Source organism: Callorhinchus milii, unplaced genomic scaffold, assembly GCF_018977255.1.
Source record: "Callorhinchus milii isolate IMCB2004 unplaced genomic scaffold, IMCB_Cmil_1.0 Scaffold1, whole genome shotgun sequence".
NCBI classification, from domain to species: Eukaryota; Metazoa; Chordata; class Chondrichthyes; order Chimaeriformes; family Callorhinchidae; genus Callorhinchus; species Callorhinchus milii.
This window is the reverse complement of record NW_024704742.1, coordinates 109606150-109630147: the sequence shown is the minus strand read 5'-3', so window position 1 is coordinate 109630147 and position 23998 is coordinate 109606150. Positions and strand designations below refer to the sequence as shown.

Below are 23998 nucleotides of genomic sequence, written 5' to 3'. Positions count from 1 at the left end.
TCCCTCCAAACCCTTTGACCACTACATGACATTTCTACTTTTCAACAAACATTGCAAATATGCAGCAACACTTAAGACAAGGCACCTGAGAAGTTAAGGAAGCTAATAAAGCAACATGTGGTGGAGCAACAAGCATAGGACAGGTGAGAAGGAAAGTGTGATTGTGACAACACTGCGATGCACATCTTCACAGGGGGGAGTCTCAAAGTGCAGCTGCCCTCTGTTCCTGGTGTTAGTGAAGTACGAGGCCCTTAAACTCTGCCTCCTTCCCCTTTACCCTGGAGATACACCATCAAGAGTTCCCCTCTGTTTCCTTCCTTTCCTTCTCACACATATGGGACACATTGTGAGTCAGACCAGATAGCACACACTGAGGAAAGGCATTGTTGGGAGCCAGGAAGTGAAAATACAATACATGAAGCAATGATTACAGGCATATTACATAGTTTGGTTTTAATACACTGTTTTTTTGACACAAAGTTGTCCTTATTAATATTTTTGGTTTCTGTATGATAGTATTTCTGGCACAAATACATTTCACTGAGATTCTCTTGAGCTCCCCAGTAGGAAAGTACATTTAGTTTATGGAGTTGCAAAGAGCTGTATAAATACGTTGTAGCTATTGGAAAAATGATACGTTTCTGAAATATAGAGAAGTTGTTCTAACTCATGCAAAACTAAGACTTTCTTGGGACCACCATTTCTCCATTAACCAGGTGGAATTTTAAAAAAAATTGCATGAGTAATATTCAGTCCATAATTTAGGACTGTCTCTTTCTCAACAATGAACAATGTTTACAATGTAGGTAAAAAAGTGTAATCAAACTGAACAGGTGAAGAATTAAAGTGGTCAAAGCATCCACTTACAGTAATTTATGGAGGAAAAGAACAATTATCATATTTCTGTGTTTTATTCATGTAAAACAAAGATGCAAATGTAATGTAAATGCTTTTCTAAAAGCAAACCTTTTTTTCAACTACAAATATCTGCAGTACCTTTGACTCCTACTTTAAAGCATTCATTCGTTTACAAAATGATACTGATAAAAAAATGATTTTTTTTGCACACATTAAGTGCCAAGTCATGTTTCTATGGTTGGATTTATATAGTAGTTTTGCTGCACAAATCACACAAGCATTTATTTCTTTGGAGAAATGTCAGATGAGAATATACAATAAAACTAGGTACAAACCAAACATTATAGTCAGATCTGAAAAGAAGCTATTACCTGTTTGCTAGAAGAGCCCTGAAGGTCAACTGACTCAGTCCCAGATTACTGTGTAGCAATTGTGACCAATCCCAGTTCCACTCAGATATAGCCGACTGTTGAAAAATAAAAAAAAGCTAGTTTTAATCAGATAATATGATGACTAAATTATAACTCCAGCTGTGAGACTAAATAAGGAGAATATCTAGAAAAATAGCTGAGATAAATCAGATCAATCATGTACATAGAAGAGGTTTTTATTCCAATAGGATGACAATTAATTTATGAATCCACCTAGACATTATTTATAAAAAATGAGATCAATTTTTATTGCAGCTTTTACTTCAGGTCACCTACTTTAACGTAGCCTCTGCATTAACGATTTTTTTTAAACCACTATATTCATGAAGTAGATATGGTATATTTAGTTTTCAAAAAAGAAAAACGTGAAAAGTTTAAGAATAAAAAATTTAACTATTTTTAAATGTTTTTAAATGACGATAGCAAATATTCCTTAATATTCTGATTTTAGTCACCATTACATAATGTTGGTGGATCATGCTAATGATAAATAATAACCCTTGCATTTGATATAGCGCTTTTCACATCTTCGAGATGTCTCAAAGCGCTTCACAGAATATACTGTAAAGTGAATTGACTGTATATTTGTGGGCGAAACGCGGCAGCCAATTGCGCACAGCAGTCCCATAAACAGTCGTGGATTGAGTGACCAAATTATTATTTTTTTTAATGTTTTTTTCTTGAGGGATTATTATCAGGCGTGTGCAGTAAGGGAACGTGCCCAAGGTTTCACCCTGCCAGGAATTTAACCCAGGTCTCTCACTTGCGAGGCGATTGCTCTAGCCACTGAGCTACAGGACTCCACATAATGGGGGTGCAGGTTACACTCCTCCAATAATAAAAATAATCCTTGCATTTGATATACTGCCTTATTAAGTCATCGAGATGTCTCAAAGCACTTGACAGGGTTATATATTAAGTGGTGCGACTGTGTCTGTTAAGTGCGACTGTGTTGTACTTAAGCGCATCTCATTGGCGGATGTGTTTTAGTGCTATTATGTCCTGTGTATATGAGTAGCACTAATGCCTGCAAAGCCAACTAAGAAGATTGATGCTTGAAGGTCTAGATTCTGTATCAACAAGCAACCAACAGATATACTGAACAGTAGAACCAGAGAACATGGCCTGTGATTGAAGGAAGGTAAATTCAGAACAAATCTATGGAAACACTACTTCAGTGAGCGAGTAGCAAACTTATGGAACAGGCTCCCTAGGGAGACTATGGAAGCAGAACAAGTTGCTTGTTTCAAGAACAAATTAGATAGATTTCTGCTAGAAAATAATATCTCGGGATACAGTATATAATTTGGGACACGACCTCTCAAGCGACTGCTGGGATGATGGAAGGCAAACTAGATGGACCTTGGTATTCTTTCGCCTAGCAAATTCTTATGTTCTTATATGCAGGAATTCCAAGATTGCTGCAGTTGCTATAAGCTCCTTGTATTCATCGGTGGCGTATTGTCACTTTTTCAGCCCTACATGATGCATACATAAATTTTAAGTCATGATCTGGGTGAGCATTGAACACTGGGCTCTGTGAGGTTACTAAATCATTCTGGTATAGTTGCCATTAACAGTTTTTCAAGAGCTAAAGACAACAGTAAATGCATCTTGATGATTAAATAATTCATATCAGCAGTGTCAACATTTATGACAATTGCTCCCACTTAGCTTACATTCTGCATAAGTGAAGTCTCCATTGTAAATACCAATACTGTTTACATGTTCTCAACAGCAAACTGTAATGTAGTAACAGAAGCTGTATATTAAATATTTGGGAGCTGCTTCTCTACCTTAGGACTTCTCTATTTTACCTAGATAACCTTTCATTGCTCTATAAATGGATACAAATGACTTTTTCACACAGTGTTTGTGCTCTACCAAACTCCTTAAATATGGTCACCTCCTGACAACAATTAAGTTACCTCCCAATTAGTTGCAAGTTTGCCATCAAGATTAAATATATAGGTGTTCCCTTCTGCTTCCGTTGAAACACTCAGTCTTCCAAAAGTCTGAATCATTAAGTTCAGGTCTGATGGACATTTTTATAGCACTTAATTTTGACTATGGAAAATCTTTGCAGCACATTAGCTCGCCCATTATTACATGTTCACTGTAAATTACTGAACTCTTATTTTCATAGCTATTGCAGTTCAAATTCTAAATCAATCTTCACATTTTCTCTGTCATTGCAGTTTTTTTTCCAGATAAATTTAGTAAATTTAACTTTCCTCAGTGTGTCCATGTATGATATGGTCCTATTGTTCACCAATACAAATCCTTTATTTTAGCATTTCTATTCAAGTTATGTCATTTTCTGCACACAATCCTTTCATGAGAAATTTACATAATCAGCTCCTGTTCTCATTAATGGTATCTCCTCATTGGCTGCTTTGGGAATGCTTTGCGTTAAGGAAAGCATTGGATCACAAAACCCCCATAAAATGGGCATTAATTAAGCTTACATTTTCAAGAGTTTTCCATCAGAGCATTTCCAAGATAAGCCTTTTATTCTGTTTGAGATCAGTATTGCTATATTTCTAATAAGAATGCATTGTGTGGCATTTTTGTAACAAAACTTTTAAGTGTAAGGGTTTGTTTCAATTCACAAATTTATTATGTTAGAAATTGTTAAAAATATTTCCCAATAGAGGCAAGGCAGGACATAATAATAGCTTTAATTCCCACAGCTGTCTGTCCTCCACCATCGGGAGTGAATCTAATTGGTTCTCTGCCAGCCCACAAGATGCCACAGTATCAGAAGATGATCCAGTAGGCAGGAGACTGGGGGAGAATGAAACTAATGCAAAGTATCTGCCCCTCTGCAATGCATGGACTGAGCTGATGGCTGTCACAAAGATGTCTGCAGTTCATACCACCCACCCACACTTCTGGTCGATCGAGGCTGCATAGTGGCAAACATTTCTATGGATAATGGAGAAAATAAGTTTCACCAACATTCAAAATACTGCAAGCAACAACAATTTAAAATTTAAATTTGTGTAAAACCATTCCTTTTGGAAGAACGTCTCAAAGTGCTTCACCGGCTGGATGCACCTGAATTGGGGTGGGGGATTTGAGGAAGAACCCGAGGATGTTGGGGAGGGGGAAAACGTGACCTAAAGCAGTCAAAAAAAGGTCTTAAAACAGAGTTTAAAAAGGGGGAAGAGAGGTGGCAACATGGAAGTACTTCGGAATGGAATTTCAGAGAGCAGAGTCAGAATGGCTGAAAGCTCGTCTACCGATGATGAGGCAGATCGGGCAGGGAATGTGAAGCAGACTACTGTTTGCACAATATATAGGTGTCCGCAAGAAACACCAATTAATTTCGACTAAATAAAACATATTACAAAAACATGAAAATTGCAGAATAGTTGAAATGTAAAAACAAATAATAGTAAAATAAAATAATAATAATTCTGATGAAAGGTCATCAACCTGAAACGTGAACTCACTTTCCTCTATCTCTAAATGCTGCCTGACTTGCTGAGTGTTCCCAGTGACTTCTATATTTATTTATAATAATTCTTACTGTAAAGTGGATTAACTATGTATTTTACAGACAGTTTTGCACACAGCAATGTCCCACAAAAAGCCATGGAGTGAATGACTAATTTTATTTGGGGGATTGTTAGGCAGGGCACCAGGAGAAACTCCTTTCCCTTTTTGATCCCTTTTGGGATCTTTAACATCCACCTGAACAGACAGATGGTACCTTGGTTTAATATCTTATCCAAAGTATGGCACCTCCAACAATGCCACACAACTCCAGCATTGCATTGAAGTGTCATCTTAAACTATGTGATTCCAAGTCCTGACGTGGGGCTTGAACCCACACCTTCTGACTTAGAGGCGAGAGTGCTACCACTGAGCCAGGCTGACAGGCTAAGCCATAAGACAAGTGATGTGCTAAATACTTACAATCTTTATTACATGAGAAATAAACACAAAAAATAAACACAAAAACAGAATTGAAAAATTGATGTCAATTTCCAATTTAAATCATTGACACTGAAGCATAGAGGGAGATCATTGGGCCATCAACTTGAACTGGTAGTAGCTCATTCAATAATAATTCCAGGCAGAGGGCGAAACCTTGGGCAAGTTTCCTTACTCCACACAGAGCCTAATAATAATCCCTCCAAAAACAAAACAATAATAAATTGGTCATTTTCAATCTACGACTGTTTGTGGGACATTGCTGTGCGCAATTGGCTGCCGCGTTCGCCCACAAATATACAGTCAATTCACTTTACAGTGTGTTCTGTGAAGCGCTTTGGGACGTCCTCCCGACGTGAAAAGCGCTATATCAAATGCAAGGATTATTTATTATAAAGCTAACTAAGATAAACACAATTCTCTGCTCCTTCCATGAACACTTAGATAGGCTTTAGCTCTGTATTTTCAAACTACTGTATTAACTGCACATTAGAAACCAATATGCATTGCCACAGACTGTGGAAGCTATGAGTTATTTTGCTCAGCCCCTGGGGCAGGATAGTTCTAGAATCTCTTCACAACTAAGAGAAAATTGGACAAGGTTGTGCTGATGAGGCAGTGCTTGATACTTAATCCAAGCAGCTAACTAATAGGGGTCTAGGAAAGGTTTGAGAATAGACAATCCCGCTTCTCTTGGTAGCAGAGATGTAAGTTCAGCCTGATGTGAAACAAGAGACTTAGAAATAAGGTTCAATTTTTTAACAAATAAAATATTTGAGGAACTGCTAAAAATGACAAGATGTAACACAATACTTGCCTGATCAAAATGTTTGCAACCAATATGGTTAAACACCTGCAAGGGGTTAAAAATCATAGGTTGTGGTAAATCCAGCAAAGTCAATTCCAAAGACTTCAGAGAGGTCCCATTGTCATCCAAAGAATTCTGAGAAGAGAGCTGTTTTTCCAACAAGTCCTATAGGTGAAGGAAAATACTGTAATGTTAGTGAAAGAATAATGCAATTATAAGAGGATGTGAGTCACACCCGAAAAACAAAATTTGCACAAGTTTTAACAATAAAAAGAATGGTTTATTTTGACATCAGACTTCTCACTAACACCCATTTCATTCTGGTGCCCAATTATCACATAGGGCTGGAACTCCAAAGAAGCCTGATTCACTGTGGCATCCTTAAGTCACACATGCACCAAAAAAAATACAGTCCTTTGCACCATAGGTTGAGAGCCAATAACCATAAAAAGTAGTGACAATGTTTATCCCCCTGTCACAGCAATACAAATATGTAAAACAATGGTTTATTTCAGGATGATCCAACCCTTTTGTTGCTGCAGGCCGGATGCCCTATTTGAAAAAAGTCCGAGTGCCATATAAGCAATATTTTGGTGTTTTCTTTCCAGAAACATAACAACATTCACACAGCGGCCTTTTTCACGTCAAAAGGATGTCTCAAAGTTCTCGACACTGCCGGCTGGGCAGATAAGCTGGGGATGGGAGCCAAGGGAGGTGGGATAGGGGAGGGGAAAAGATGACCAAAAGTGCAGTCAGAAAATTAGGTCTTGATGCACCTTGAAAGAGCGGAGGGAGGGAGCGAGTTGGAGAGACTCCAGGAATCAAGTTCCAGGGGGCAAAATGGCAATTGTGGAGCATATTGAGTGCAGGGATATGAAGCAAGCCTTTGTTTGCTGGGCAAAGGGAACGGCCGGGTTGGGAGGTGGTATTGCAGTTTAATGTTTCCTGATAAAATGTATATGTCCTGTACAGGTGAATTCAGACAGTCGGTTTTATCAGAGGCAAGCAAACATGTCTCCCTTCGCTTCTGATGGCAAACTTTATTCTATTACTGTCAGGTTGTTTACATTGTCTGTTATGCCATGAACCAACAATGTAAATAAAGCAAATGTACAGCAGAAGTCATGGTATATTAGAATATTACAGTGAATGTCTATTGGAATATTCAGTTTCTCCTTCATTTAACTCTTGTTTCACAGAAGATTGAGCCTTTATAAATGGGCGACAGAGAACAAAATAGTTTCCTATTTTATACCACCAAAATATGTGATTTGTGCATCCCGCTTGAATCCCACTGCCACTTACAAATTCACAACATATGATCAGAGAATTCTCTAAAGTGAATCATGAGGTCAAGTTAACAAACTGACAACTGAAATGCTATGCAATTGTGATTTCATTTAATGTGATGTTTTAATGAAATCCCATATTTTAAGGCCAAGTTCTTTAAGATTATTTTAATAGCAGATATATTAAAAGTATATTTAAAAGAGGAACACAGATATGAATTCTCTTATTTTACTTACAAATGACAACATACAAATTGATGCTTTTGAAAAATATTACAAAATGTTTTTGTTGCTCAGTTGATTTGATCATAAATCTACAGCCGGTATTAGTGCAATGTATAGCAAAATTATTCAATTCAGATAAAGTTTCACTGACTGAAATAAATAAAATGAAACTGGAAAAACTGTATCCAGATAGGTAAAAATACAGTTATATGTGACAAGGATATTTCATTTTAAACAAACCTGTGAAAGAAAGTAACAGTGCTGTTTGTGATTGATTTAATACCATGTTTTATTAGGATTTACTACTCAAAAGAAATATTTGTGCCTCCTTGACTAACCCTTAGCTGATAGCAGATGCTGCCTCAGGCCAATACACACCTAATTGCTTGGTAAAAAGACCGTTTCCCTACCTCATTGAGTTGGATGATGTGATAAATTTGCCTCAGGTACTCACTGCCACCTGGCTTGTGGCAGATATCCAGGACCATCATGCTTATTTTCTGCTCAGTCAGTTCAACCAAACTGCCTTTCTCCTGTAAGACTGAGCCTTCGTCTGTGAAAAATGCACTGTGAAAACAGGGTGAAAACACACGTAATTTAGGATTAATAATAAAAACTAGAGAACCTTTCAGATCTCTCACAACTTAAATAAAATGATTAAGGGTATATTCTAAATGTAATGCTGCTGAGCAAAAGTCTTCAGTGTACATTAGAAAGCATACGGAGGATTATTAAAAGTGCTTTAATTTGTTAAGATGTAAAAAAACGGAAGATGACTGGATTCTGAACAGCGTTTCCTGGCACTACTATGAATGTTTACTGTGATCTTAATCCATGTGATAATACAAGATGATTTGAACCCAGTTTTACTGCTGATATTATCGCTGATCATGTTCCTATGTTAGGTAAAGATATCAAGGGATATGGGGCAAGGACAGGTAATTGGAGTTGAGGTACAGATCAGCCATGATCTAATAGAATGGCGCGACAGGCTTGTGGGGCTGAATGGCCTACTCCTATTCCTCTGCTCCAAATATAAATCGGGTCATAATATGTTGACTTATACTAATACCAGTTTCATACTAGATTCAATGAGAATGCTTAGATGCAGAAGGGAATCTTTCCAGGTTGTTCTCCATTATAATGGCTTCTTACAAGATATTGGGGAGTGAAAATAATGCTTACATATTTTCACATGCGTCAAACATTGCAGCCAAAATCATAATTTGTGACATTCCACTGCCTCTTTTTAACTGAAGATACCGCTAGAGAATCCAGATGGTTTCCTAGTGTCTGCAATATCTTTGAAACAAATATACTGTAGGTTGGACTTCATGGCACAACATGGACATGCCCATCTCCGACCATTACTTCATCTCCCTTAACTCCGCAATCCCGCTCCCCACCGCCACCCAAACCACCTCCATCTGCTACCACCCCTAGAAATAAAATCTCCCCCACCTCCATCTCCGTTGCCTTGGAGTCATCTGAACTCCTCCCCCTCTGGGCTTCCTCCCGCAATGACCTATCCTCCTCAGTCACTCTCCTCCACAACTCCCTCTCCACCACTCTCAATGCCCTTGATCCCCTCACTTCCCGATCCATCTCCTACTCATAGAAGTCACCCTGGTACACCAGCCACTTCTGCTCCTTAAGGCTCAGGTGTGTGCTGAGGAACGCACCTGGCTCAAATCCAACTTAACAGTCCATCAGCAGATCTGGCTAGACCTTACCAAATCTTACTGCTCCGCCCTCGCCTCGCTAAATCGTCCTTCTACTCCAAGACAATCTTGGAGGTCGAGGACAACCCCAGGCTCCTCTTCTCCATCACCAACTGGCTCCTCCAACCACCCTCTCACGCCTCACCCATCCTCTCCTCCAACACCAACTGCGAGGAGATACTGGACTTCCTCGAAACCAAAGTCGAGGGGATCCACTCAGCTGCCCTTCCGACCACTACCCCCTTCCCATTTCCCTCTCACACCCTGGCCCCTACACATTCCTCCCTCCACACCTTCAAATCTGTCTCCCCCTTCTCCCTACCTCCCAGCTCCACCTCTTTGCCCCCCTACTCACAGACATCATAAACCTCTCCGTGTCCACTGGCAGCATTCCCAACCTTCTAAAAACATCTGTCATCACTTCTATCCTTTAAAAACCCTCCCTGGACCCATCCCTGCTCTCAAACTACCACCCCGTCTCCAACCTCCCTTTCCTTTCCAAGGTCCTGGAACAAGTCATTGCTTCCCCGCTACCCTCCTTCGTCTCCCGCCACTCCTTTCACGAACCCCTCCAATCGGCTTCCATGCTGCCAACTGCACAGAAACAGCTCTGGTCAAAGTGACAAATGACATTTTGTCCATCTGCAACCAGGGCTCCCTCTGCCTCCTCATCCTTCTTGATCGCTCTGCTGCCTTTGATTCCGTTGACCACTCTTACCCTCCTCCACTGCCTCTCTTCTCACCTCAACCTTCATGGCTCTGTCCTTAAAGGTTCTCACACCGTCTCCACTTCACACCGCAGGCTGCTGAGATCCTCATACAGGCATTCATAACATCCAGGCTTGACTACCCAAACTCCCTGCTTGTCAGTCTCCCCAACTCCTCCCTCCAAAGGCTGCAGGTCTTCCAGAACTCCGCAGCCCATGTCCTCTCCCGCACCAGCCCTCTCACTCACATCCACGCCTGACTCCAATGGCTTCCCATCACACAGTTCAAAATCCTGGTTCTCACTTTCAAAGCCCTCCATGGCCTTGCTCCCCCCGACCTTCTAACCCCCTACTAATCTGCCCGCTCCCTCCGGGCTCCGGCCAACTTCACATCCCTTGCCTCACCCGCCCCACCATTGGCAGGCGTGCCTTCTACCACTCTGCCCTCACTCTCTGGAACTCCATCCCACAGTCCCTCCACCTCGCCCCATCCCTTGCCTCCTTCAAAACCCATTTCAAGACCCTCCTATTCAATCGTGCCTTCTGTTACCCTCCTTTCCCCCTGCCCTCCACCCTCCCCGATCTCCAGCTCAGGTCCGAAACATTGATTGTCCAGCTCCTTGGGACATCCTTCCGACATGAAAGGCACTATACACGCAATTTTGCTGCTGTTGTACATATCTTTTGAGATTAAAACAGTAAAAGCACAGCAGGTAGGCTATTTCCTACATTGGAGTCCTGTAGCTTAATGGTTAGAACACTTGACTCGCAAGCGAGAGGACCTGGGTTTGATGCTTGGGCGGGGCGAAACATTGGGCAAGTTTCCTTACGCCCCGCCAACGTTTACCTAGCAGTAAGTAGGAACCCGGTTGTTAGTCGATTGGCAGATCGCTTTTCCAGGGATAAAAATCCCTTGAAAAATAAACGTTTAAATAATAATAATATGGTCAATCAATCCAAGACTATGGACATTGCTGTGCGCAATTGGCTGCTGTGTTTCGCCCATAAAATATAGTCAGTTCACTTTACAGTATATTCTGTGAAGCGCTTTGAGATGTCTCAAAGACGTGATAAGACACTATATCAAATGCAAGGATTATTATTATTACTAATGATAAAGTACTATTTGGAATCCACCTTTTTGGAAGTGCTTCAAATTTACATCAGGGACTCTACACTGCATTTCGGAGTGCTATTTCAATGAAGACATACATTGACGCTGGAACTGTAGCATAATAATCATTTAAGGTAATTCTCCTTTGAAAAATATATTGTTAGTAATGGAAATTCTTTCAAAGTTGAGTTTGACAGATTTCTACTGAAGGAGAGCTAGAGGAATATATAAGTAAAATTCTTGGTGCAGATTGTGATTAATGCACTTTTAAGGGACAGGGACCTGAACAATACCATTGGACAGGGAGGTGCTTGCAATATCAAACCATTCGATTGAAATAGCTTTAGGGTTGAAATGGCCTTGTTAAGTTTTTTTCTCAATTATCTTTTCGTGATGTACTAGAAGTGAAAATTAATTTATGATGCTAAATAATTAGCTGTGCAGGCTCATGATGTGAATTGGAGCAAATGTAACCCTGAATGAGTTTCATAATCTTTGAAAGTGCATTTTAATGCAATAAGATGGAAGCACTATTATTGATCTAACCGAAATGTATTTATAATAATGAAAAAACTTTATGTTGATATAGTGTCTTAGCATACGGTCTCAAAGCGCTTCTCTGGATTTACTGTAAGGTGTAGTGACTGTGTATTTGTAGGTGAATTATTTTAAATACCATTCAAATAGATATAATATACCTTTCAATAATGTGTATAGACAATTTCTTTGCTTAAAACATTAATTTAGAAAAAAACTTTTTTCTTTCAGTTCCAGTTTGTGGCCTCCCCAAACAGAATGAATGTTTTTTATGTGGGTAATAGAAGCTGACACATTTCATTTATGTTCTCTCTGAGGTAAGATAACTAAAGAATGGAATCTCTATTTTGTCCTCAGTGACAGAAAGGATGCATAAACTAACAATGACATGCATATCTTTAACTTGAATATACACCTGAACTCAGAAGTTGAAAATGCACATCAATTCTCTTCCTTTGCAATCTACCACAACTGATGTTATCAAATATTGTGTTCTCAGTGACAAAACACTTTAACTTCCATCTCCTAGGGTGGGTTTGAACGGAAAGCTTCAGGGGTGCCGGAGGTAAGACCAATGTTCCAGCAAATATGGTCAAATCACTTTTACCTCTACAGGTAAAAGTGTCTCTTCTTAAATAAACACTCATTAAAAATACACTTAACCTGGAGTCTTCTTTTCTTGGTTTGGTATGCATACAAGTTGAACATTCCTAAATAATTTTCTAAGGTGGGCATTTATAGGTTGTTTCCACTTCTCAGTGAGTCCAAAATGAGGGGACATAAAAATAAGATAGTCAGTAGCTGATTTAAAGGGAGTTTAGGAGGAACTTCATACATAGAGGATGGTGTGAATGTGGAACTCACTGACAGAAGATGTGGTTGAAGCAGAAAGCACCAATTTACCTAAGAGGAAACAATGCATGGATTAGGAAGAAGGGAATAGAGGGGTATGAAAGGGGACATGGAGAAGCGATTAGGATGGGTGGGAGACTCATGCGGAGTAACAATACCAGCATAGAGCTGTTGGGCTGAATGGTCTGTTTCCATGTTGTAACATTCTATCTAATTCTATGTTGATGAACACAATTCTCTATAAACTAAGATATTGATATGAGATAACAACTAGATATTTAAAGGCTCTATTAGTAATTTGGCATATCTTTGGAAAACCATAAACTTTCTGTCTTTGCTACCCATAATATTATCGAAAACATACATAAAACAAAAATGTTGTCAGGAAGGAGATCTTAATGATCAACACTGATAATGGTTGTATAAAGACTATTTAAGATAAAATCAATTAACCAGAAAATGATGGCATTAATTGCGACAAATATTATGAAATACTGTTGAAATAATATTTAAATACTACATTATAAAATAGTTTAAATACTACAATATAGAACAATCTTCAAAGTGCACAAAAGGAAAACCATTATCTGTAGGTTTGTTAAATATTGTCATGACTATTGACCTACAAAGGAGGCAGCTATTTTAGGGGGAAATCTGCAAAACAGATTTTCTCCCAAAATAGAGATAACATTATTTGTGTGCAATCACAGTAGTCACGTGATTACCCAACATTTTGGGTACCCTTGTTAATGAGCTGTTTGAATGACATATCTGACTGGTCTGATTCCATCCAGCTGCCATTTCAAAGACTCTGTTCCTTTTGTTTCACCTATTCTTTCTAAGGGAAGCAATTTAGATGGACATTTTAGCTATTTTAAGACATTAACCTACTTGAATATTTGTAAAATATACAACGTTTATATATTTGATAGACGTTTGATGTGCAAGCAGTTGCAACATGACTCTTTTGAATCTTATGCAGTTGATGTTATAGATCTTAAATGCCTTCATAGTTCATCTCATTGGGATGTTGAATTTAATCAAGTTCTGATCTAAGCAGAGCCCCACTAAATCATTTATGCTGTATTAAAAAGTTAGTCTATGGTACAATAAACCACATTGTTTCAATTATCTTGCTAGATAATAAGTGGATGACTCAGAGTTCAACTTATTTTGGTTGCTGAAGATAAAACTACTTAAAACTGAATTTTTATTGCATTTTGCTTTTACAACAGGATTTCAAAGAATTATTTCATAGAAATCCTTCTTCTTCTTCATGAACCTTTGTACTGCGTAACCTTTGTAAGAGATGTCAGATTAAGGAGAGAAAATAATTCCCCTTTTCCACCCAGTATCAAGGACTCCAAGGTCAGATTAGCCATGGTTGGATGGCGAGTCAAGTACTTATTACACTCCCCAATGTTGTTAACTCAATTTCAGAAAAGATAATTCCTATAGCACACTATGATCTTTCTATGTTTCACACCAGAAAACCATGTAGGGTCTCTGACTAAGATTTTCAATTTAGTGCAAATGTATTGCTAATTATCACCACTCTGACCAAAACAATTTCACTTAGCATTAATGTTACTGGCAGAGAAAAGAGATTGCTATGATATTAGTTTCAGAGGTAAAAGAATTATGCTTATACATTGCACCATCCAACTCCCACAATTTTTATATGCCATTTTTATAATATGCTTTATTTGGAAAGAAAAGATGAACATTTGTGTCACTTAAAAAATTACTTTTGTACTTGGAATGAGCGCAGAGGAGTCCTTCTGGGTATTAATTCAAGGTTTGCAATGTCTATAAAGCTGCAGGCTTTGAACCTTTCAAATCAAATAATGTACATAAGGGACATGGATGATTGTGAAGAGTAGGACACTGTAACAGGATAAACCTATCTTTAAAAAATCCAGAATTATCTTAACTGTTATCGTCAAATTTTAATCTGCTCCCATGCACTTAAACTGTTTCTCCCCTAAGAAATACAATTCAGAATGTCAACTCTTGTGAATCATTGTAGTTAACACAACAGTAGTTGAAAATTCACCAATAATCAATGTAAACATTCAGAAATGAGCTAAAATTGAAATATGGAATGTCATTCGTACTATCAATTACGATGCCTAGTACACATATCTGAATCTTGATAAACATATCAAAGTTATAAATAAGCATCAACAAGACAGAGGACCTCCTGATTGTCTCCTTTCAGCGCCTCCATACCTCAGGCACTGACAGCATCACCATCCATGGATGCACACTCCACCTTACAAAGCCAGTCCAGAACATTGTCATCTCGTTTAGCTCTAAACTATCCTTTCTATCCCACATCTGTGCCATGACCCGCTCTGCCTTTCACCTCAGCAACATCATGAGGCTCTGCCACTGTCTCATACCACAGGAAACCGAAACCCTAATGCATGCATTCATAACATCGAGGTTTGACTATGCAAACTCATTGCTTGTCGGCCTCGCCAACTCCTCCCTCCACAGGCTGCAGATCATCCAGAACTCTGCAGCCTGTGTCCTCTCCCGCACCAGGCTCCGTAACCCTATCATCCCCATTGCTCACAGCTCATTCCTCTAACACTGGAGTTCATCCTCAGTGATCTCTGCACTGCTTCTAGAGCCTGGGAAGCCCCCTTATGTTGCAGTGACCAAAATTGTACACAGCACTCCAGCCCAACAAGAGCGCTGAATAGATGAGCAGGACTTCTTGATTACTACAACAACAACAACAAGATTCCATTTATAAAGCGCCTTTCACGTCAGGAGGACGTCCCAAGGCGCTGCACAGTTGGGTCATGACCCGAGCAGGGGGGAAATGGGGGGGGGGGGGGGGGGGGGGGGGGGGGGGGGGGGGGGGGGCTGAAGGCACGGTCAAAGAGAAAGGTTTTGAGACCGGCCTTGAAGGGGCTGAAGGCACGGTCAAAGAGAAAGGTTTTGAGACCGGCCTTGAAGAAAGAGAGGAAGCAAGGGCTGAAGGCACGGTCAAAGAGAAAGGTTTTGAGACCGGCCTTGAAGGAGGGGGGGGGGGGGTTCCAGAGCCTCGGGGCTGAGGGGCTGAAGGCCCGACCACCGATGGTAGGGGGGTGGGGGGGGGGACGTGGAGCAGACCGGAGCCAGAGGAACGGAGGGTACGGGCAGGTAGGTAGGGGGATAGTAGGTTGGAGAGGTACTATTTAACTCGTTAAGTAAAATAGGCAACCTAAAACCAATTTTCAGTGTGCATTAAGCCTACACTACAAACCTTTCCTAACTATCACTACTGGTTACCCTGACCAGTGAAGCTATTTTGGCTGTGTCAGTTAGAAGTCACTGATCTAAATTTAGGAGTTCAGACTTTGCTGAGCTAATGTAGATAAATTCTCTATATTGTTTCTGACCTATGTTGTCAATAGGTTCAAACTGAAAAAAAGGCTTTTATTCTCCAACACTGCCATCCCTGGTCAAATGCATAAAACAGCATTGTCAGAGAAGGATTAAGAGCAATTAGGACAAGTTTGAAACTTAATTTGGTAATCTCTTTCAGAAGTTACATCTCTATTGTACAAATTTGCTTCAGGAAAGGTTTACACTGATATGTCTCTTAAGTCCTCATTTTATTTATTGTTGCGATGAACAATCAACTCAAACAGAATTTTGAAGAGAAACTACGAAGGCTTGAACAAAACTTTGGTAGAAGACCATAAGATGCATCATCATATCACAGTCTGTCAATGTCGTTTTCAGATGTCTAATGCAATTACCATCATGTTCAATATTAGAATTTCTGAGGTGTATAATAGGCAACAAAGAATCACCATTGGAATTCTAACTATATAGGCATCTGAAGATCAGGCCAGGAACTTTCAGTGATAGGAGTGACCCAAGAGGAGTATTTTTGGTTGACATGCACAGTTTATCAACTGGAAATGAAGGTGCCTTAATGTAATCCTAATATAAATACAACCACCTCAAAATTAGAACAAAAAGTTAAGTGGCTAACTCCGGAAAGAGTTACGGAGTTTATATTACACATTTAATTGGTTAATTCAACATTGAGCTCCATTTGATTCCAACATGATTTGCACTTCAAATTCAACACTAAAAGTGGACTTGTGTAGAGGGAATAAATAAATGTGCAGCATTGATTCAGTGTATGTAAACATCATCGTGGGAAATAATGTTCGGTTTACTTCTATCCTAGCTGAAGAGAATGGTCTCTCAAGGTGAATAAAAATAAGAGATAGAGGGAAGTGAAAGAACAAGATAAGAATAAAAATAAGTTAGAATCTAACCTGAGAGTTATCATAATTCATTTTATTTGAGTAACAAATAAAAAACAAGGTTCCTCATATGTCAGAGCAGAATTTTAAATATCCAAATTTTTCTTTGTTTGTTAAATACCAACTGAAGACTTTCAAAAAGGATACAGTGCCTTGTTTTTGAAACAGAAGGGTGCCACAAACTGTGTCATTTATCAAGGATCTTTCAAGCTGACATTGAAAAAGTTGAGGGGCCCTCTGACCAATCAGTGCATCAGTGTCAGCACCTGAATTGTATCCTTTTCTGTCTATCACTTTGCAGGTGAAGCAGATGATTGTATTCAGTCACTGCAATGATTAATGAGTTCCCCTGTAGATTTGGGACAGCCTATCAATCATGTCATTAGAGAGAATGTGCCCTGAAAGAGGCAGTCCTCAGCCAAGGAATAACTGCATTCATCTTAATCTATGTATGCACCCAGCCAGCCAAGTCAGGGTCACTATGATGGAAAACAATAATCTTTTCTTGGACAAATTACTTTGCAAAGTCAGGCATTTCTTCAGATTCTGAACTGCATATTTTTTTCTACAAAACTGACTGATGGCTTCCCACTCAGACAATACTTCAGACTGAAAGTAATTTTAATGAACAATAATGTTACCACAAAGTATACACAAGCAGGTGATGCATACTGCTGCCACTTTCTCTAATACTTGACATACTGTGAATCTATCCTTTGAATCTAGAACTGAACCTGCTCTGTGCCATCTATGTTGCTGCACCTTATACTAGTGGTTTGGATATGGTGACAATAATTATTGCTATTATAATAATGTACATAACTGAAAAACAATCTAAATGTCATATAATCAATTAGTTATGACTTGATGGAATATTAAAGCAGCATTTTTTAAATTCCACAAACTTTAAACAATCCCCAAAAATCCTATAATAACAAAGAGTTTGCTTATTCTGTTAGAGTAAGACAACAATATTATTAAAATAAATCTGCATCAAAAGCTTACTATAGTTAACATAAAAACAGAATCATAATAGCATACAAATATAGGTGCAACATCCAGTTAAAAGAACAAGGATCAATTTATGCCAAACATTTATGCCTTTGTCCGACTACATGTCACACATAATGAAAGCCAAAAATAAAACACCGGCTAACGTTCTCTTATGATGTTGAAGTAAATAATAGTAAATGTACCTTGTCTACTTATTTTAAAATTTTAAACTAAATAAGAGAGAGTGGATGGTGCTGCTTGTTTCTATTGACCAGGCAATTCCATAATAATGTTTGGGACAAAATGCAGAATTCAACCATACCATATTTTTACAAGCAAGTTATTTTTACTTGTGTCTCACCTTTTTATTGTTATAAGGAACTTATATCTTGAATGAAGCATGACATTTTAAAGTAATCATTAAAACAACTGTACAACTACTCCAGTAATACTCTATAAGAGTACTTTAGACCACACTGGTAGCACTCTACTACTGTAATTGCTGATTTAAGGTATTTTAGTTTATTGTGCATAATGTAGATAGAAATAGACTCCTGACCATAATCCCAAACTGCTGTTAATGAAATGTATCCATGCTTCGGGAATACACCTTAAATTTACCTCCCAACCAAGAACCAGTCAATAACCAATTATCATACCTCATACAAGTGAAAAAATATCATCCGTTATACTTAACCCAATAGCAATTTGAGTGCTCAGTGATACATATGTTTCTGGCTCAGCATCATCTAGTCTTCCGGACAGTGATGTCTAAGGAAAGCTGAAGTTAAGATATAAGCATTACAAGTAAAAATATTCATCCCTCTCAGCAATCTCTTAAAAGGACATTGTTCATTAAAACATACTTGTCATACCTCTTTATTTGTTTGTACCCCATGATGTAAATTGTGTAACAAGCCATGAATTGGTCACTGAACATGACTTCATCACAATGAAAAAACAACTGTTCTAGCTCATCTCTGTCCAAACAGGTAACCTAATTTTTTTTAAACATAAAATTATACACTGGAAACTTAAATAAAAAACATAAGAGTTGTCCTATATGTTGTGCATTTAAAACAAGCATCATCATAAAATCCTCAACTTAAAATGAGAATATCTGATTGCCACCAAGAGCTTATGAAGGTACAGTTTAAGATTATGTTTTATATTTGACTTAAGACTATACAAGTTAAAAAGTTAAGATACTTTTCTTTCAGTAATTTTCTCTCAGTGTAGATAACTAAAGTTTTAATTTTTGTTTAGCTGCAAAAAATTTACTTCAGTATCATCTTTAGAGGCAATGTTATTTAAAGTTTAGATTAGAAACTTTAATCAGTGTCATTTTCTCCACAAATAAAATTCTTAATGAACTGAACTATGTTGTCAAATAACTAGGTATATGTATGTTTGAGTATAATCCTGAACAAATATGCAATGCATAATATTACAATTACCTTTCTGTGCACAATCTTCTAGCTTTTCGTAGTTGGTCTTCAATCCATTTAGGTTTTTCTTTTTCCAGGCAATGGATAACCTTCTGCACTATTTGGTTAGGGCTTCTTTTCTGTTGTCCCATAATAGTCTGCAGACATTCACTCAGCAAACTCAGTTTTTCTTTGCTCCATCTATCTATTGTAATACTCGTCAAAAACTCAATAGCATTTCCATCTTCCAGAATTTGACAAACAATCATAATGAAACACCAAAGAAGGCATGTTTGTCTGAGGTCAGGATTATTCTTATTAAGTTTTTTTTCTACTAAATTAAAGAGAAATTTAATTGGTAAGGGCAATGATGCAATTGCTGCAGGTGTGTTACCAATTACAATAGAAACAGCCTGAGCCACAAGTCTTGTGAAACCTGAAAGAAAAATATGAACCCTGATTAGCACTGATGATCTTCGCAAATCATTTTACTTATGATCGTGTGACCTCTGTATCCTTGGTTGGTTAATATTCCCATTTATTTGTACATGTTTTATCTTTTATAATTTTATTTCTTGTTCAAATTTTCCTGGTCCCTAAATATCAGCTAACCTACAAATGAGACAGAAATGGATACATAATAATAATCCTTGCATTTGACATACGCTTTTCACGTCTTCTAGATGTCTCAAAGCGCTTCACAGAATATACTGTAAAGTGAATTGACTGTATACTTGTGGGCGAAACACGGCAGCCAATTGCACACAGCAGTGTCCCACAAACAGTCGTGGATTGAGTGACCAAATTATTATTTTTTAAAAGATTATTGTAATAATAATAATCCTTTCATTTGATATAGCGCTTTTCACGTCGGGAGGACGTCCCAAAGCGCTTCACAGAACACACTGTAAAGTGAATTGACCGTATATTTGTGGGCGAACGCGGAAGCCAATTGCGCACAAACAGTCGTGGATTGAGTGATCAAATTATTTTTTTTAAAAGGAAAATTAGCAGGGCAGGTGCTTTTTCCCCAGAAAAGCGAATCGCCAATCGATTACCAACTGGATTCCTACTTACTGCTCGGTAAACAGAGACATGTGGAGTAAGCCAACATTTCACCCTGCCAGGAAACAAACACAGGTCTCTCATTTGTGTGGTGAGCGCTCTTGCCACTGAGCTGCAGGACGCCACAAAGACTCCACACCATGTACTGTGCCTAATTTAATTACCCCTACAAGTTCTGCTGAATTTCCAGTTTTTCATTGGATGTTAAGTTGTGTAGTCTGCATTTAACATGTAACAGCATTTCTGAACATATGCGGTTTAATGAACAATCAATTTAATACCGAAAATTAAATTTGATACTAACTGTACTGTAAACCTTTCAACAAATTTTTCAACATTAGTTTTCATCAAATTGTTTCATGTATCTCACATCTAATTACTCGCTGAGGACGCATATAAAATACAGTTAATTATTTATCCCATTCTTAAAACCTTACATTTCAAACATTGGCCACACGGCTTCTTTCCACCATCAGAACCCAAAATGTTTCATTTGGAGATTCACTGAATGTTGTTTGTACTTACTTTTCCCAGATTCTCTTCTTTTAATTTCCCTTGGTATATAATCCCATTCTTTCGGAATTTTGTTGAGCAAACTTTCTGGAAGTATTTGCTTATGGTGATGGATACTAGGATTCTCTACTGCTTGCCACACAAGAATTAAGGAAATAACCTGCTTAAGAATTTTCTTCATCGGTTTGGATATAAACTGTTTCAGGCTTCTCAACACTGCTGCTTCTGATGTATCTGCAGCTGTAAGTTGAAGTAACATTAGTCAACATCCAGGCATTCTTAAAATATTACAGTACTTAGTGAATGTTCCACTTAATAATCATACAAATTGGAATTTGTTATAATAAAATCCTTTGTTTTCCCCAGGGCAAAATGTCATCATATATATGAGAAGTTTCATTTATTGGAACACAGATGAATGATCGTTACTGACTGGCAGTTTGTCAAAAGAAAGCAACAAGCTCAAGTTCAGTTACACTGAGCTGTCAATTCGACTTTACGTTCTAGTATTCATGACACAGACTCACAGATCCTCTTATCCAAAATATTCTGCATTTCTTCAATTCGTGAACCTGCCATAAAATTCATTGCAAATTTTGCAGAAAATAGTGATTGTTTCATGAAATTAAGACTTTTAAAGGTTAGATTTGTTTAATATGAAATATATTTTAATATTTTAATATATGAAATATTTATGTATTTAATATGTTTGCCTAGATATTTCAATTTAACTGATAGTAATATCAACAAAGCACAAAACTTAGATCATTCGGAAACTTCACAGATGAACTGAAACAGTTTTAACAATATCTACTTATATCTAATTGATATATCACTCCATTACACACAAATACTGTGTAAAAATATGCTTTGTGGCTTGTGAAGTCAACAGAACTGCCCATTTTTGTTAAAACCTTGCAGTACACTCCAGTCAGATGAAAAACGAGACTGTATCACTAAAGCACATAACCAATAACATGACACAGAAAGTGGGTTATGTCACTTGTGATTGAATATTGCCTTATGCATTTTTATGTCATAAAATGCAAAAGAATATCTGCACTTTACCTACTTTAATATTTATGTAAAACACTTTGAGATGTCTCGACTAAGTGATAAGGCGATGCAACAAATGCAAGGATTATTATTCGCTACTGTTTACCACCCATCATGCAGTATAAATGGGTAGAGACTCCACACTTGACACCTCCTGGAAGAGGTTTTGAAAGAAGCAGAATGATTCGCACCTGCCCTGTTTAAACCAGGAATTTGTGAATCTTACTGAGTTCACTCCCCCATGGTTCTTTCAAAGCTCTTGGAATAGACAGTCTGGGAACTTGGAACAGATTTTTTTTAATGTTAAATCTGTTAAGGGGATCAGAGTACTGGCTGTTGAATAACATTAAAGTACTCTGAAGATTTCAAGATGTGAATAGTGATTTTTTTCAGTTGATTTAAACAGTACAAAAAGTAAGGAAGAATTGTTAAAATTTATACTGAACAGTGTCCAACTCTGCCACCGAAGTCATCCTACTTGAAGGTCGCTATATAAATGCAAGTTGTTTGTAATATAAAACCATGGTTACATCACATTTGTAATAACAAGCGAATGCATGGTCAATTTACTAGAATGTTACAAAGATAAGAGGATACAGTTATCAAGAAAGACAAGACCGGATAAAACTTTTATCTCTGGAGATGTGGCATTTGAGACGGAGCCTGATACAACAACAACAAATTACATTTGTAAAGCGCTTTTCACGTTGGGAGGACATCCCAAGGCGCTGGACAGACAATTTCGGATCCGAGCTGTGGGTCGGGAGCAGAGTGGTAGAAGGCCCGTCCGCCAATAGTGGGGTAAGGGCGGTGGGGGACGTGAAGCAGGCGGGAAACCGCTGAGTGGAGGGAGCGAGCAGGATACAGAGGTAATTTAAATACCTGATAGAGGTAAAGTGGACATAAATTGTTTCCATTTGTTGTCGAGTCTCTAACAAAGGGGCATAATTATAAGATAATCACTATCAGATCAAAAAGTGAGCTAAGGAGAAAGTTCTTTACATTGATAGTGGTGAGATTGTGGAACTCACTGCCAGTTAAAGCAGAAGAGAATATAATAATAATAATAATAATCCTTGCATTTGATATAGCGCTTTTCACGTCAAGAGGACGTCCCAAAGCGCTTCACAGAACACACTGTAAAGTACATTTTACAGTATATTTTATAAAGACTGTATATTTGTGGGCGAACGCGGCAGCCAATTGCGCACAGCAGTGTCCCACAAACAGTCATAGATTGAAAATGACCAATTTTTATTATTTTTGGGGGGTTTTGGAGGGATTATTATTATTAGGCGTGGGAGGGGAATATGAAGAGCAGATTAGAAGGGCAGACACACATATGGAATATAAACACCAGCCCAAACTAGTTTTGGTGCTATATAGTCTATGTATTTCTGTGTAAAAATAGATCTGGAGCTGAAAATATAATTAGGCTTCTGCTCCACATCACTACAGCACACTAAATGTAGTATTATGTCTGAGGAAATCAGAAACATGGTTTACATCAAATAAAATCTGTACTATTTTGATATCATCAGCCAGTCTTTATGGATACAGGTAGTTTCCAAATGATCAAATATTAAAAAGCAGGAAAGCTGCAACCAGTATAATCATTTACATTTGGCTGGTTCACAATTCAAATGATTTTTTTTTTTAAATCACAAAAAACGGCCTCTATATTTTCATGATAGAATTATGTTCTATTATGAAGGGCAAAATAGTGTTCATTAAACAAACTAAATTCACAACTAGATTCTAATATATCTATATTATATGACCTGATAGATTATACAACTGATCCCACAGCTGGTGTCTGTCAATATAGCCTTCAAGAATGGCGCTGAGACATCTGGGCAATGATTCACAGTATGTCATCACCATAACGATTGCCTGTACCAATTTGGATTCTTTATCAGTTTTTTCCTTTGCGCTCACATCATCTTCAATTTTTTCTTTATCAACATCTGGAACAAAAACAAGAAATTCCTTAAAAGAGTGAATACACTTCAAAATTCATACAACTGACAACATTTGAAAGACAATACTCACAAGATCACAAGAGATGTTCTGATTATATCTCATCTTCCAAAACATTCACCCTAACATCACGGGACAAAGTTTTAAAAAATAAGCCCAGTATACTGGCCTCAAACACCCTTCCTTGTAACTTATTCCAGTTT

General features: G+C 38.0%; 1 protein-coding gene across 3 annotated transcripts in view; it reads right to left on the bottom strand.

Annotated features, from left to right (window-relative positions):
* kiaa0825 (KIAA0825 ortholog) overlaps positions 1–23998 on the bottom strand; it is a 194844-nt gene that overhangs the window by 110959 nt on the left and 59887 nt on the right. For all 3 annotated transcript variants that reach the window (XM_007893070.2, XM_007893069.2, XM_042334331.1), the window contains exons 14-19: positions 23597–23782; positions 20772–20999; positions 19212–19617; positions 7964–8120; positions 6049–6204; positions 1230–1324 (exon numbers count right to left, since the gene is read on the bottom strand). In XM_007893070.2, coding sequence (XP_007891261.1) covers positions 1230–1324; positions 6049–6204; positions 7964–8120; positions 19212–19617; positions 20772–20999; positions 23597–23782 — 1228 coding nt within the window. The remainder of the gene's footprint in view (positions 1–1229; positions 1325–6048; positions 6205–7963; positions 8121–19211; positions 19618–20771; positions 21000–23596; positions 23783–23998) is intronic.